The sequence below is a fragment of the Musca autumnalis genome, unplaced genomic scaffold, assembly GCF_047663935.1.
Source record: "Musca autumnalis isolate F117 unplaced genomic scaffold, ASM4766393v1 scaffold_3, whole genome shotgun sequence".
NCBI classification, from domain to species: Eukaryota; Metazoa; Arthropoda; class Insecta; order Diptera; family Muscidae; genus Musca; species Musca autumnalis.
In genome coordinates this window covers 77,552,952-77,569,812 of record NW_027411866.1, presented here as the reverse complement: position 1 = coordinate 77,569,812, position 16,861 = coordinate 77,552,952, and the positions used below count along the sequence as shown (strand labels likewise).

The 16,861-nt window shown below is 33.1% G+C and overlaps 1 protein-coding gene across 6 annotated transcripts in view; it reads left to right on the top strand.

Annotated features, from left to right (window-relative positions):
- Positions 1-16,861, top strand: part of pigs (GAS2-like protein pickled eggs) — a 418,326-nt gene that overhangs the window by 324,272 nt on the left and 77,193 nt on the right. For all 6 annotated transcript variants that reach the window (XM_073971921.1, XM_073971917.1, XM_073971920.1 and 3 more), the window contains 2 exons: positions 11,913-12,109; positions 14,686-14,804. In XM_073971921.1, coding sequence (XP_073828022.1) covers positions 11,913-12,109; positions 14,686-14,804 — 316 coding nt within the window. The remainder of the gene's footprint in view (positions 1-11,912; positions 12,110-14,685; positions 14,805-16,861) is intronic.

Sequence of the window (16,861 nt, the reverse complement as noted above, 5' to 3'; positions counted from 1 at the left end):
AGGTCTTTAAACTTGTTTTTATTAAATTCAATTGAAGCTTCAATTGCAGAGATTGCCGCCGCCGATTGTCAATTATTTTGTGGCACACACAAAATTCGCCCGCCAAATTTCAAAATCACAACAATTGTTATGTCATTTTTCACTTGATCTTGCAAATCATACTTTGAATTTGCAAAATGAAAACACGGATTCGAAACCAGCAAACAACAACGACTTGAACCAGAGTCACGTTTTCACACTCTCATTTTTGAGCCAATTTATTTTGTTCGTGTTGTGTGTTTTTCTTTTTCGTCGTTTCCGATAAATAAAGCCGACAAATGTCTAAATGGGCGGGCGGATATGTAAAGAAATGAAACCAAGCCGAGAAAAAAAAAATCCCCCTCTTCGGCAAGTGTGAATGAAGATTATCCACATGCTAATCCAAGATTAAGACGTGTAGCATACATAGAAACGCTTTATTGAGTAGTTGCGGCCTGGCTGGCTGTTACTTTGGTTATGTGATTGTTGAATTTTTACCCTTGAACTGCTAAGAGTCGTTTTGTGCAGAATTGAATAATGTCATGCAGTGTTGAGGCAATGCCGCTTATTTGAAAATTAACACAAATTTGTTATTTATTTATTTTTTCAATTAATTTCTAGTATTGTCGAATTGTTAACCAATGTTATAGTAGTGGCGTGCAAATTTTCATTTTCAATGATTTTTATCATGTGTGTGTAAGTTGTTTTGGGGATACTGTAGAACCGAGTGCAGTTGGAACTAGGATCTGATTTGTTGACATGGAAATTTTCGATATTTAAATTTTGAAACGCTACTTACAAAGAATATTTTTCGATTATAATGGTTCTGAGATTATCATATCTTCAAAGATAAAGAATGGCAAACTAATCTTGAAGTTTGGTCTGAGCAAAGAATAGATCGCTTTCTTATTCGGGAAATTTCGAATAGTCTTAAAAAAGTCGACTTTTCAAGATCAACTGTCGTTATTACTAAAATTAATTTATCAAATTGAATTTTTGTGATGTTCCCTACTTTTAAGTCGATCACGAGGACGATTTGGAGATGTCAGGTAAAATTAAAAATTAATTTTCATCCGATTTCTCAAAGTTGCAACATCAAACAGTCGATGGTAAAAATTAATAGTCCAAAAGCCGAGCTTTGCTTACGCTTACGAATGATTCAAATTTAAAGGAATATAGGATATGTTGCCCCGACAAAACCACATTTTAAGGCAGCGGATTACCTATGCGGAAATGTCATTTATTATGAGCAGACATCGAATTTTGTATATTTTTTAAAGTTCAAATAGGTCAATTCCGACATTCTTATGTGATTTTGAATATAATTTGTCACATTTTTACATATCTTATAATATTTGTGCATTACAAAAATAAATATAAAATCTCCAAAAAATAAGCATTTTTCTATTTTAATAATATGCAAAATCCGATGTCCAGTTATCAGTCTCCGCCAGTCTCACACTTCGATTAATTGGTCATAAACAAACCTTAAGTCATAAACAAACTTCGTTCAATGAAAAAAGACAAGTTGTTGCCATTCTCAGAAGTTAAAGTGCCACTATAATCGATTATCCCTAAAAGAATTTTACCATAATCCAACCAAAAAATTAAAAGCAATTAAAAAAAAAACTTGTTTAGCTATACATTTTGCATACGCTTTTTTATTTTTATAGGATCCGGATTGGAATATTATTCCAAATATGTAATATCTGTATGTATGTGGGCAATACTAGGCAATAAGAAGGAGATCCCAAATCACTGGCCTAAAATAGAAATCGGAAGCATTCTATGATATTGGAAACGCTTGTTTTATTTCTTCTGGGATATTTGTAACAAAGTTTTTGCTTTGACTTTGTGCAGAGAATAGGGAGAAACAATTTTATATCGCATTTTATATGTTTCTTCTCAATTCATCCCTAAAGTCAAAGAAAACAACCATAACCTGCATCCAACCCAGAAGAACAAATTTCGAAGTGTGGCTCTGGTTTCTATTTCTAGCTCTATGATATAGGATATCCGTCTTGTCGCCGAATACCGTCAGCACATCGAACATAGTACGACATCACTTATAGAGAAATGTTACTACACCTTTTTTCAGATGTAATTCGATTTATTTTAATTGTAATTCGATAATTCTATTTGTATTTCGTAACATTTCATTTGTAATTCGAGAATTCCATTTGCAATTCGAATTATTCCATTTGTAATTCGAATTATTCCATTTGTAGTTCGTAATTCGAATTATTCTATCTGAAATACGAATTATTGCATTTGTAATTTGAATTATTCCATTTGTAATCCGAATTATTCCATTTCGAATTCGAATGTTTTTATTTGTAATTTCAAATAAAATAATTCGAATTACAAATGGAATAATTCGAATTACAAATGAAATAATTCGAATTTCAAATGGAATAATTCGAATTACAAATGGAATAATTCGAATTACAAATGGAATAATTCGAATTACAAATGGAATAATTCGAATATTACAAATTACAAAATGAATGTTGCGAATTACAAATAGAACTCTCGAATTACAAATGAAATGTTACGAATTACAACTAAAATGTTTCGAATTACATCTAAAAAAAGTGTAGAATTTATTTAAAAGTCAAATACATAAGAATTCTGGGTAGCATAATTTTGAACCATTGATTTCTAATTAATGTCTGTAGGAAATAGGACTTTCCGGCTGAATTATTTACGAATTTTACTTGACCGGAATACTCGGAAATATGTGTTGAGATAGATCCTGTTGTATGCTATAAAGACGATATGCAAAATATATGGATCACAAAGCTTTTTGAAACGGGTTTTGATAGTCTTGTCGGAATATCAAATGCCTTTGGTTCTTTTACCAAAGATAGCAAACATCAATTATCTTCCTATAATAGTCCTTGTAGAAATATTTTACATTAATGAAATCATACAGCATCACACCAAGAAGTTAAACTACCTTTAAAAATTAATGCTGTCTTGTCTAAGTTTCCTCCTATCCTATCCAAAGAAAGGTAACTGATTAAATAACTACTATATGTTTACTTTTTGCAACCACTGTCTGCCAAAACCGATTTCGTTTGGGTTCTTTTTTTGTCGGACAAAGAAAACATATTCAGCATGACAATAACAATTCAAGGCGGTTGAACTCAAAAGCAAAATAATAGATCAAACAAATACTGGGATTGTTGTTAATTTTGTTATTTTGAATGTCAAACATACAATCTGATATGAGGTGGTGGATTATTGTATTTGTATCATTTTAATATTTTTCTTTATAATTTGGACAATTTATTTGCTTATTCTGTTAACACCAGTCAAAACTAAACAATTACGAGTATCACAACTACTTAAATGTTTTTGCGGAATATTTCAGTTTAATTTTTTTTTTGGATTAGTAAATGCTAAAAGTTTTCACCGACTGGTTGGTTGCCTGTAAATTAAGTAACTTTAGTTTGCGGGTAAACGTATGTAATTTTGTTTTTGGTTTTGCAATCTCATCACAAATCATACCTACTGGCAAATGTGAAAGTGTTTTTGCGCATACCTTTGTTTACATAAAAAATAAATATCATTAAGCTTTTTGTTTCTATTGTTGCACAGAGGGTGTTGCGGAAAAATAATTAAACACCGTTTTGTTGTAGTGCCGTTTTTCGGTGTACTCACTACAACGTTTTGTGTTTTTTTTAATGTTTTGGAATTTGTATACAAAAGATGGATATAATAGAAGACAGATGGATAGATATGTAGAGACATCATGTCAAGGTTAAAACTGTTACTGAACTACAACATACATGTTTTCTTTTCTATTACATAAAAGTTTCTTAAACAATGATGTTTTACTCTTCATTGTAATGATAGAGATTTCTTCAGTGGCAATGCTGTTGAAGTTATGAAATGAAAAGTACTTTTAATATATGAAATTAGTGTCGAAACTCAGGATATGGACTAACGATAATTAATAGTAATTCTAAAAAACACTTCCCACGAACTTTCCCAAAGGACAGGTTGGGACTACTCTCAGATTAATGAACGCAGCCCTATTCTACTTATTGTTCCAATTTCATACAAACGTTCCAAGAGGAGTAGAAGAAGCTTCTCTGATATCGAAGAGCTCCTCGGTTTTCTAATCTTAGCTCAGTGATATTGAATCTACTTCTTATCACGGAGTCCGAGCAGCACGTGGAACATTTTAGGCCACCACTTACAGGGAAATTTTACTTAGGAATGTGTGCCAATATAACAATGAGTTAAGTCCTGCTAGATACTGATAAAATAAGGCAATAAAATGGTATACAAAGCGTATGGATCAATAAGTTTTTTGCCTACTGTCACCGGCATAATTGTGAGCTAGGAATTATTTCCAATATTTCCTGTATGACCTATTCTAGAATGGTTATTCCCTACCCAATTCTAATTCAAACGTTGGGCGCCATTCTACAAGACCTTGCCTTTGCACAATATTGTCTTGAGATTGGCGAAAATCAAAACATTCTGTCCTAACATTAACGACGTCTCTTTCCAAAGTATCTTTCACACTTTTTCATTTCAAACTTTCAATGACTCAAAGTAGACATATCACTGATATGAATGCATTTGAGATAATATACACCACAAACAACAACAAATGTGTAATTTTAAATTGTGCAAACACTTCAAAGTTAAGAAATCTTTTCTCATATCATTCTAAAGAAACAACAACAAACATCACCACTACCCTTTCCAAGCACTTATGTACACATATCTCTCAGACAATAACAATGAACCAAAACACACTGAGGGTTCTTTCAAGATGCTTCGTTGGTGGTGGCGATGATGAAGAGATTTTAACAATTGCATTGTTGATATCCCAAAGATGAAGCCATTGTTTTGAAAATAAATACACAGAGAAGTCCAATCATAAGATACAATATTTGCTTACATGGCAAAAATTCTTGCTGTGTAAAATATCTGCTAGCGCCTTTTAAGAATTATACTTCCCCCTTGAGAGTCTTTCTTTGTGTGTGTGTGTTGGATTTTCTTTTAAGGAAACCACCAACCAACATTATCATAGCACTAAAAAAACAAACAAAATGTAAATTTGTATAAAAACAAACAGCAAATAAATAAGGAAAGTTGTTTTGTTTGAAAAATGAGGAAACCAGCAAGAACAATAAAGGCCAAAACAACAACAAAAAATTAACCAACATCAGTACCTACATCAACTACAATTAAGAAAGTGGACGTTGTGGATTGTTGTTTTGGTAATACGCCGACCGCCAGCCAACAACAATGGTGGTGGCCTTAACGCCTCAAGCGCCAACAAAATGCAACAGAACACCACCTAAAGCAACACCAACAAGAACAACATCATGAAAGAATAAAACAAAGACAGTAAAAATCGTCAGCTTAAACAGCCAACCAACCAACTAGCCACCCAATGCAAATAAGTCTTAAGCGCACCCGTAGTCGGGTCTCATTGTATTTGTTCTTGTTAGTATCTCACCAGCATCCCATGTGGTGGCCTGGCTTGGCTGACAATGCTCAAGAGCACTTACAACGCGTTCGCACTTTAATGGTCTTTGTCTTGAGCTTGTTGTTTGGTCTTGGTTCGGTAGGTTGGTTGGTGGTGGTCAACCTCCATGTAGATTGTCGGTTTCTTCGATTTATCTATATCCCACATCCTTGTTTTTGTTGTTTGGTTTTTGGGTCCATGGGGAGCAGAGAATTCATTCGTACAAAGTGTTAACACACTAGAACTGACACCACACACAAAATGCAAAATAGTTTTCTCGTAACATGACAGTAGTTAAATTTACAATTTCCATATGTTTGCGGAACAACACACAGATACGATGTACAACAGCAAGATGCTCATGGGAAGCAATCCCCATATGGTAATGGTATTGGTTTATAGTAGGCTCCAAAAAGTAGATAAATGCTTAGCAAAAGAAAACATTTCCTTTAAACAGCCCAGAAGGAATGGCAGGAGCTTGTTTTATATTCAAGAGTGGCTCCGGAATCTTTTCTTTGATATGAGATCTTCTTTTTATTGCTGATTCAGAACTTCGTGACGAATACATAAATATGTATATGCTAACCTTACGACGAGGTAGGTCCTGCTGAATTCTATAGAGACGAGATAGAAAGTTGTATGCAAAATGCTTGAATCAAGACGATTTTTGAATTACTTTTCGTCTAACTTAGGCGACAAAAGGTGCCTAGCAGGCTTTCTTATATTAAAGTGTGTCCTCAGATTTTATTTTAAGCTCTATATGAGATCTTCTTCTTGTCGAGTCCGAACGGCGAATATACGACCCTTCTTATTAAAAAAATACAAGAATATGTATATGCAAACATTACGACGAGGTAGGTCCTGTTGGATTCTGTAAAGACGATAGAAAGTTGTATGCAAAATGTATGTATCAACAAGTTTTTTGAAGGTACTTTTCTGCTACTCGTTTGTAGTCGGCGATAAAAGTGGTTAGCAGAATTAGCAAAAGAAAAAATTGATACTAGCATGCGAGAGGAACAAGAAGAGCTTTTCTTATATCAAAGAGGGACTTCGGATTCTAATTTTAGCTCTCTGAAATAGCAGAATCAGAACAGCATGTCGATAGAACAGAGTTCCCAAAATGGAGTCGGAAAACAGAAAATAAAATGTTATCTCATCGTATGCCTCAATTCACAAAAGCAGGAGCACGAGGCCTTGAATAATATATAAAAAATGTATGGATAAATAAGTTTTTTCTATTGTTAAAAGACCTTTGTTTGATATACGAGTAATATGTTGGGCGCCTGTTCTATGGCGAAGTTATTTGGTATGTCAGATATGTCATATTATACACTTATTCGTTAAGCGGCATATTTATTGAAAATATCACAATTTGTTTGTACTCCTTTTTAACACTCACTGTCTATAACAATATCTACGACATCTCGAAGTATAGCAATACCAAAAGGAAGACATTCACAATAAATAACAATTGTTTTTTTCTCAAAACAATTGCATTTTAATATGACTCTTATATTGAGTTTACTTTGGCAAGTTGTCCGACGGTGGTTTAGTATTGTCGTCATCATTGTCCTTTGTTGCCACCCTAACATCACCTAAGGCCATGGAGATCACAACATATACATACATGTTAGCAGCAATCATGGATTTTACACAAATATCCACTTTATGGCAACGAGATGATCAACCGAGGCTCTTCATCTTCACATTGAGAGTGTGCTGTCCAGCTATCAATATATTCAAATGCATTTTTGTTTTAAGGGAGCAATGTATTGTGAAGATTTGGCTTGGCTGTTTTACTGTTTGTTTTTGGACATGGTTATTTGAATATTGTGGGACAATTTATTTGTTATTGGCTTTCAGCAACACTTCATTTGAACAATTGACATAAATATTTGCCCCACAAATAACACACAAAAAACAGTACAATGCAAAGCCATAAAATTTACACAGGAATGACTTGACAGGATAACCGCGGTAGCCGTAAAAACAGTGAAAAGTGATTTTCTAATTGTTTTAAATTTGAGGATCAGCTAAAGATCAAAGTATTGTTTTAAGAAATATGTATATTCAATTCTACACAGAGAAGCGTTATTATTTTATCGTTCTTTGGCCTTTTTAATGCAACTTTGTTAAGTTGTTTTTTACCACACAAACGGTAGTCTTAACATTAACACCAATGTCTCATAATTTTTTAATGGTTTTTAACCCATCGTCGTTGTTGTTTGATGTTGAAAAGGGAGCTATATTGAAATTTGCATGTATTTTCACTTTGCTGTAATGGTGTAGAAAATGCCTCCGTCCGGCCATTTATCATTGTTTGTGGCGCCACATTAAAAGATTATTGCCACATTACGTGGCTTTCTTTTCAGCAGTAGTCACCATTGGTTTTACCACATAATTCTTGGCGGCTAAAGTGCGTGACAATTCGCCAAATGCCTGCCTCAGCGTTCTACATTGTTGAGGTGTCTCCAAATGATTCATTATTAAACACTTGACAGAGTTATAACAAGAATGTTGTTTTTATGATTTGAAAAGATTTCGTAATTTTGGAACATTGATCATAAATTCAGAGAGAAGAGTTCGCATGAGTAAACAAGTATCGAAAGTTAAAAGACCCCAGAATGATTCCGTACAGAGTGAAGAGAATTCCTTCATAAGAGATACATTCTTAATCGATTAAGCTAGAGGCAGATGATGGATGATTTTTAGAATCTAACGCACAGAAAATAAATTGAAAATTTTCCAAAATAAAATTTGAGAATTTTTATTGGCCTTCGATCAGGGTTTAACATATATCCGTGAACAGATATATAATTCGTCTCGGCGCACATTTGTTTGTTTGTTTCAAAAAAAAATTAGATTAATAATTTTCGGAATTATGCCTTGGGACGGTTTGCGCACTTAGACCAAACTATGTTTGGAAGTTATGTCCGATTTCATTGAAGGAAATAAGCCCCGAAATTATTTAGGGAGTTATGTTCGGGCACCTGAATTACAAACAATATGCAAAATGTATGGATCAATACGTTTTTAGATAAATAAATTTTTTAAATATATTTTTGGTAAAGTGGACAAGACCGTTATTAATTTTTGAATCAAGAGGTTGAGCCATCAAATACGCTACGCAAAATGTTTGGATCAATAAGTTTTCAAAGGAAATTTAATTTTCTTAATATGTTATTAATTCCTCGAAGATGAGAATAAAAATGAGGTCAAAACGACGATTCTGAACGAAGTGTCGAACATGTTTAGAAGTTTTACATGGCTGAAATACTAAGGACACTTGAGCCGTCAATATGTTGTGGAGTTACCTGGACGTAGGCTCGATTTCAAGAACTTCTATATTTAAGGCTAAAATTGTAAGCTCTCGTTGGTATAGGTACATTCTATCACAAATATAAATTTTGATAAACTATTATATGTCTAAATTTGAAACGGTCCATTGTAAATATTTTATGAAAATATAGTAATAAACATGTTTATATGAGATTTAACTCTTCGGCGTTTTATTAAATGTACCCGTTGAGGAGGAAGATAGAAAATTCGAGGCACAATTTACGAACGCACAATTCCAATAACTTATTCAGGTAAGGCGTAGCATTGACCGTGCTGGGTCATTTTCGCATTGCTCTGCTCGCTTTAAACGACAGCACTGTATGCAAAATGTACATTTACATCAAAACCTTTTTTCCAGTTGATGCTCAAGACTTTTTTATTTGCAAAATTTATATGAACCGCGTTTACTTGAAGTAAAATCACATTATGATTTGGCGGAAAGAAGGACATAATTATTTTCCCTATAATTTTATTGCAAACGAATCAGGAGGTTGAGACATCAAATATGTTATGCAAAATGTATGGATCAATAAGTTTTTAGATGAAATTTAATTTTCCTAATATATGTTTGGTTCCTTGATGATTTTGGTGTAAACTATATCATAAATTCAATGGGAATAAGGCACTGGTTACTTTTTTGAGGGAAAATATACACACTTAGTATAAGTATAAGCACATTATGATTTGGTGGAAAAACGGGACATAGCTCTTTTTTCCTACAATTTTTGTTACACACTGTCCTTCTCTAGAAAATTGAGACAAAATATTTTATTGCAAAACGTATGGATCAATAAGTGTTTAGATGAAATTTATTGTTTTCTAAATAAATTTATGATAACAACATTAAATTCAAATTGATTAATTTTTTGGGGGAAAAGATACGCACTTAGTCCTTTATTGTCTGGAACATGAGTACAAATTTCTAAGAAATGCTAAGTCGCGGCCCACACTAGCGTGAATTTCATTAAAAAATTTCATGAAATTAGGTTTTCTTAGATCGAATTCCCCACTACAGCAATTTTATGATTTTACTCTGTTATGAAAATCGATCTAGACACGCATTATTTCATGAATTTTTTAATGAAATTCACACTAGTGTGAACCGCTACTTACCAGGAAGCTTTATTTTCGTGGTTTCTTTTCAAAGTTACTTCAAGGGGTCATAACATTTTCGTCTAGAAACTTTGTGGGGTTATGTCCGTGGAAAATGTTTTTGTTTTTTTTTTTTTTAATTTAGTTTTTATTTAATTAAACAGTGTTTCCAATTTTATTTGAAAATAAATTCTCACAGTTAGTCCTGAGGCCGGCAATACCATAATGAATATGTCACCAAATAGATTGTTAATATTCGTAACTAATCGATGTGTTTATTATTACCCTTTTAAAGGCTGCTCCTTGTGCAAAATTGTTGTCGTGATTGTTGGTGCAACAGCATGGATGTATGCTTGCAATTTCAATATACATACCATAATACGAGTGCACAACACATTAATGTCTGAAACGTTTAGTGTACTTTTATAAAATGGCATGCATGACATTTAATTGGCCTCATTGCATATAAATACGAAAAATTGGAAACAAAATAATGTGGTCACAAAAAAGAGAAAAAACAACCGACTGAACACCCATTCAATTCAACGAAGTCATTGTGAACTGTTCGTTTTTTGCTTTTGTGCGAAACTGGGTAATTATTCACATATTTGGCTGCTACCCAACAACGGCAAAAATAAAAGTAAAAGCAAACCCTTTTTTCGTAGAGAATTTTAGTTCAACGGGGCTGATGATGTTGCTGGTGTTTTAATTTGTAGTAGACTCACCACTAACCAACTGGCCGAAGACCAAAACAATAAACCAAAATGTTTGCCTATTTTCAATAACTTTTTTAATTGTTTGTTTCCATTGTTAGGCAAACTCGGCAGGCCAACAACGACATTGCCGCCGTTATCTGCTGCTGCTTTTCTTCTTGCATTATGACAGCTCTTTTTGTCAAGCATTATCGATCGCAATGACAATACAGACAAGGAGAAAAAATTTTTGTAAAAATAATGGAAAATATCCCAAAATTTCTTAATGAAAAAAACATAAAATCGTGACAAACGATTTTGTTTCACAAAGTCGGTCGTTGTTTAATTGAAATCTTACAAACAAGTACATAATTATGTGCGGCGAATTGTAATGATAAGCAGGAAAAATATTGTAAAAAGGAGGTAATTATTAGCGGCAAAAAATGGTTTTAAATGTTCACTTAACATTTTGGATTATATAGATGTTAAAAGTTGAAGAATGATATAAAATACATATGTATGCTGCATTCTTTTAGGTGCAATTAGCTGATTTCATCCAATCTCTAGATTATTGCGGATTAATCGTATGAAATTGAAAAAAATTTTGAAAGCTTTAAGGAAATCAATCAAAATAGAATTTTTGCAGTCTTTGTGTCAAATCCTTAAACAGTTAATTTTTTTTTCTTTTTAAAATTTCCAAAATATAACTAACATAATTTTAAAATATTAGCGGAACTGCAAACCGAAAAAAATATTTGTATATACCCACCAAACTGTAAAAACAAATGGCATTTGTTAGCCTCAAAAGCCAAAAAAAAAAAAATGAAATGACAACCAAATAACGTTTCGTCAAATATATTTTAATTTAATTATGCTGTAGCCTCAAAATGTCGTCTGCTTAAAGTGCAACAACATTTGAGGCACAGGCACACACCGCCGTACACCTACCAACAAATGGTTACGCATTTGTGGTTGCCGTTTTGTTTTTTCATTTGTTGTAAAGTATTTACATTGCGTAAATATTTGCAACAACCAAATATATATTTTTGGGTGGTGTCTCTATTGCTGCGGCAAATATATGTACACAGCTAATGGTGGCGTTTGGTTTTCTTGTTTTTGTTCGCAGATTCCTTAAATTGTTTTGGGCCACTCTTGTTCACTTATACCAAAATCGTATTAGACTTGTTTTGTCTTTAATTGTCTTTTCTTGTTGATTTCTGTTTCTGTTCTAAAATGTTGTTTACAATTTTCTATTTCTTGTTTTTTCTTTCTTGCAGCACGCTAACTATGTACGCCAAGCAGCTGAGGATTATTTGGCTCGACGTCAGGCACGCAACAAATCAATGACGCGTTCAATAACTTCAGGCTCGGCTGGGCCAATATTGGCCATGGGCAATGTACACTATTTGGTTGGAGCTAAAAGCGGTACATTCTTTGCCCGTGATAATGTGTCAAATTTCATAACATGGTGCAGGTGAGTCGATGGAAACAAAACATAATTTACAATGCAGTCCATGAAAACCCGTTCGAGCGTTCTATGATCTCTCAAATGCGAATCAGTATGTTAAGAATCAAATATGTTATGCAAAATGTGTGGATCAATAAGTTTTTATGCGAAATTAAATTTTCCTAATATAATATTGGCTTCCCAAAGATTTAAGGCACTACTTTTTTGTTAAATTTATGTCAGTTTCCAATTCAAAGTGGCAAGAAATTGCATAATTAATTTTTGGGAGAAAGAACACACTCTTAGTTATGTTTTCTTAAGAATATGAGTACAAACTTTTAGACCCAGAATTCAATTAATTCAAATGTATCCATTACAATTTGGTTTGTAACGGTCTTGATGCTCGGTTGTTGTAGCGTTCTATGATCTCTCAAAGGTTTTTGATATTGTTGACCATCAGATTCTGCTTGCAAAATTTCCTTATTATAGTGTGCAGGAAAATAAACTAAAGTTACTACAAAGTTATATTGAAAATAAGAAGCATTTTATTGAGATCGATGGTGTAAAAAGTAGTATTGGAATAGTAATAGAAGAATAGTGCCACGAGGAATTGTTTTGTGCCCTATTTTATTCAGCATATACGTAAATGATTTGTCTAAACTAGATATCATTGGGAAATTAGTAATTAGTAAACTATGGGAAATAAATCCCCTCAAATTTATTTTTTAAAATTTGAATAGAACAATTTCCGCACTTTGAAATTTGTATCCCGATTGCACTTAACACGCAACTGAACACATCATTAAATATTCTTATAACAATCAATTAATTTATTTAAATGGCGTAAAAATCCGATAATAATAAGCATCGAACACACCGAGAGAACACCTCTACGTTATTAATGAGGAAAACGTACATTGTGAAATTGTTTTATAGCATAAAACATGAAGAAAACCCAATTGAATTATCCATATAAATTCACCATTCTAACATGTATTATAGAATACCCTGAAAATAATCTAAGAGCTAACAGTTACTAAATTTGTATATTACATAACAAAACAACTTAATTTGAGTTTAATTTTCTTTGATAAAAAATAAACATTATTATTCTCATATCACGCGATCGTACTCATAGGAAACATTAATTGAGAAATCACAAACTTCTAAGCGTGTGAAAAAATATAATTAGAATATTTTAACACCTCAACCTTCACGATTCTTCTATTTTGATCGTAGAACACTTTCACGAAAAAAGAAAACAAGAAATTTTGTTGTAAATATATAGTCTGATCCCGTAACTTTTTAATGGTAAAATTAGCGAATGCGTGAATTGTTAATAATTTGTACGGATTTGTTGAAAAAGTTTGAGAGGAGGATCTTACTGAAATTCCAAATTTTATAGCAAAAATATCTAATTCAATATACTAATCAATCAAAGTCGATTTGGAATGAAAAACGAGTGAATTGTAATTTGTTGTGATGGAATCCACATCTAATTTCAATTATACCTTGTTTCAATTTTATTTAATTTCCATAACCAAAAATTCGAAGCGTTCCGTAAAAACAAATAAAAAATCGTTAAAAATTTGCATGGATTTTCTTTTAAATTATGTTAATTTTCCAAAACTGAAATATCTTTACTTAAATCACTCAAAACACAATCTACTAACATACATATAAACGTAGCATAGCATTTCGGAAGCATTCCTGCCGATCATTGCACTTTCAACCAGAATTAAACAAATACAAAAATTCTTGGCAATAGAATTCAAAGCTAGACAGACTACCAAACAAACAACCAGTCGACTGAATAGCTAGCTGCTTACCACAAATAAAAGCCAAAACGAAATGAAAAGTACTTAGAGAACTATAAAAACAACAACATATTCCTAAGATTACCGCAATGAAATGCCACGATATACTTTGAAGAGCTAAAACAAAACAAAAAAACCAAGGAAATTTTTCAATTAAATTTAGATCAACGAAATTAAACCGTATCCGCGTAAAATTCATTCACAGCAAATTAATGTTAAATAATAAACGCATCACGCAGCCAAACAGTACCAACACCACATTACAAACAAAATCTCTTTGATGTGTGCCCAAAACTAATAATGGGGTAATGAATGGATGAATGCTTTCGGATATAGTCTGACAGACTGATGGGATTGAAAGACATGAAGTCAGGGAAATTGTTAAAAGGCTCATAGTCCGCGAGAGACAGGCCAATCTATGGAAAGACATCATAAAAGAAATCTAAAGCAGCATCACAAGTTATACAGACCTTCCTCAACATCAACCAACACCTTTTTAATGAGAACAAAAAAATTTAATTGGAATCATAAAACACAAAGATTTACAAACTCTCTTCTTCCATTCATTTGCTGGATAAATATAAATCTTCTTATACTTCATTCATTTTTTCTTTCATTCATCAATCCATTTTTACTTTGTTTGCCTAACTTATTTCTTAGTTTATTCCTATGAATCAATGTTTTGTTATTGATAAGAATATTTTTATTGTTTGGTATACTCTTCTTCCCCTGTTGATTGTAATAATTTGTTATTATTTATCTTCTTTTTGTTTTCGTTCTTTACAGAAAAAGCCTTAAAATTATAGAGTGCCTCTTATTCGAAACAGACGACCTCATTATGAGAAAAAACGAAAAACATGTTATTTTATGCCTTTTAGAAGTTGCCCGAAGAGGAGCGAAATTTGGTAAGTTAAGAGAAATACAATACTAAATAATAATGCTTATGGACTAAGGATTGTTTAATGGCACTCAGGGAAAATAAAACAATCAGGGTTTCGATCTACTAAGAATGTCAGAATTCGAAATTGAATATGGCCAGCGTATTCCTAAGACTCCTCTAGGAGTAGTCTGTAAAATATACGAATTTAGACGTAAAAATTACTAAAATTACTAATTACTAAAATCTAACCCGTGAGAACAACCTAGTGCATATTCTCCGTCACACTCTATCTTGTGCTACCAAACTCTGGTACAAAATCTCATCGAAATATCCGGGTCAATCTTCGGACGATGTATCAGTCAGCTGTGACGACATAGATATACCCTTCGGACCTAAGGAAAATAATACTTCTGAAGTCTATAGGATTTTTGTTTGTGCTTTTAGGCCAATTTCTCAGGAAGTATCGACTTGCACCCGAAAAAATTGTACCGTCGTAAATAGGGCCGCATACACAACATGTTGCCAAGAATTTCAAAACTATGACAGAAGGGTCCTTTAAATGCATTCTTTCCAAACTTTGCGTGGGAGGTACTCGAAAGATTGCTCCGATGTAATCAATATTCGAGCATAATACCCAATCCAATCGACTTTTAAAATTGGTAACAATATTCTCAAAAAATCAAGCACTATCAGAGATTTAGGCGTTATTTTTGATACGGCTTTGACTTTTGTTCCACATATGGACCACATAATTCCTGAGGCCTACAAGGTCCTTGCCTTTATAAGAAGAAACTGCGCAGAATTTACAGATCCTTGTACCACAAAAATTGTTTATACCGCCTACGTCAGATCCAAACTTGAATACGCGTCAATTATTTGGGATCCCTACTGCAATTCCCATAAAGCTCGCCTAGAAAGAATACAAAGAAGCTTTACAAAGTTTTCTCTGAAAAATTTCTCAGCTGAACTGCCTTCTTATAAATCTAGGTGTTTATTACTAGGACTGCAAAGTTTAGAAACTCGAAGAAAGTTTCAATCTGCTTGTTTCATTTTTGATTTACTCAATAACGTAATTGATTCTCCTGATTTATTATCGTTAGTTCCAGTGTTTGTTCCCCCGAGGAGCTTACGTGTAGTGAATATGTTTGACATTTCTTTTCACCGCACGAATTATGGTCGAAACGGACCGTTAACGCGTACTTTTTTGGGTCTAAATTCAATCAATAATAAACTACAAAGGGAATCCAAACCATGCATTGATTTTAGCATGTCTAAAGAGAATTTTAAATCAATTTTGTATGAAGAACTTTCCTTGAATATAGTATAATATTTTATTTTAATGATCAGCTATGTTATCTTAGTCTGTAAGGATAATGAATTCCATTGACTAAATAAATAAATAAATAATATCAGTCTGTAAGAAATAATACGATGTACAAGATTTGGACCAAATCGGTTTCTCCCAGTTTATTTTGGAAATTTTGGGCCGTTATCTCAGGAACTATGGACTTCGCCACGAACAGGGCCCGCAAGGATAAATTGTTGCAAAAAATTTCAAAACGATTTGAGACGAGCTGTTAAAATGCTAATTTATACTTTCTTCCAAAACTCCGATTCAATTTTTTACTGAATTACATTGGATTATCTTCTTATGGGGCCAATGAGATTTTTGTAATTCGCTGCTTGCTGTTGTTGATGTAGCAATGCAAATATGTTCGTTCGAGCTCCTCTGTGTCTAGATTCAAAAATTCTAGAACCTAGACTGGCTGTGTTCATAGTGTCAGAATTCAGGTGAGCGGGCTTAGGTGCACGGTTAAGCAGATGCAGCCCAATCCACACGCAACGAATGTGATGGGTATCGTGCTGTTAAGTTGGACCCAATACGAATTGAGTCAGCTATATCGTCCGGATCTTATTTGAACAAAATCCAAGCGTTCTTCAGCTGGAATTATTTTGGGGGTGGTCCCTATTAGCATTAGCCCTATGAATGCTATTCAAACCTGCCTGATATGCTAGTTGATCTAGAGGTTCTCGTTTGTACATTTGGATGATGAATATCTCTCCCTAGATGATGAATATCTC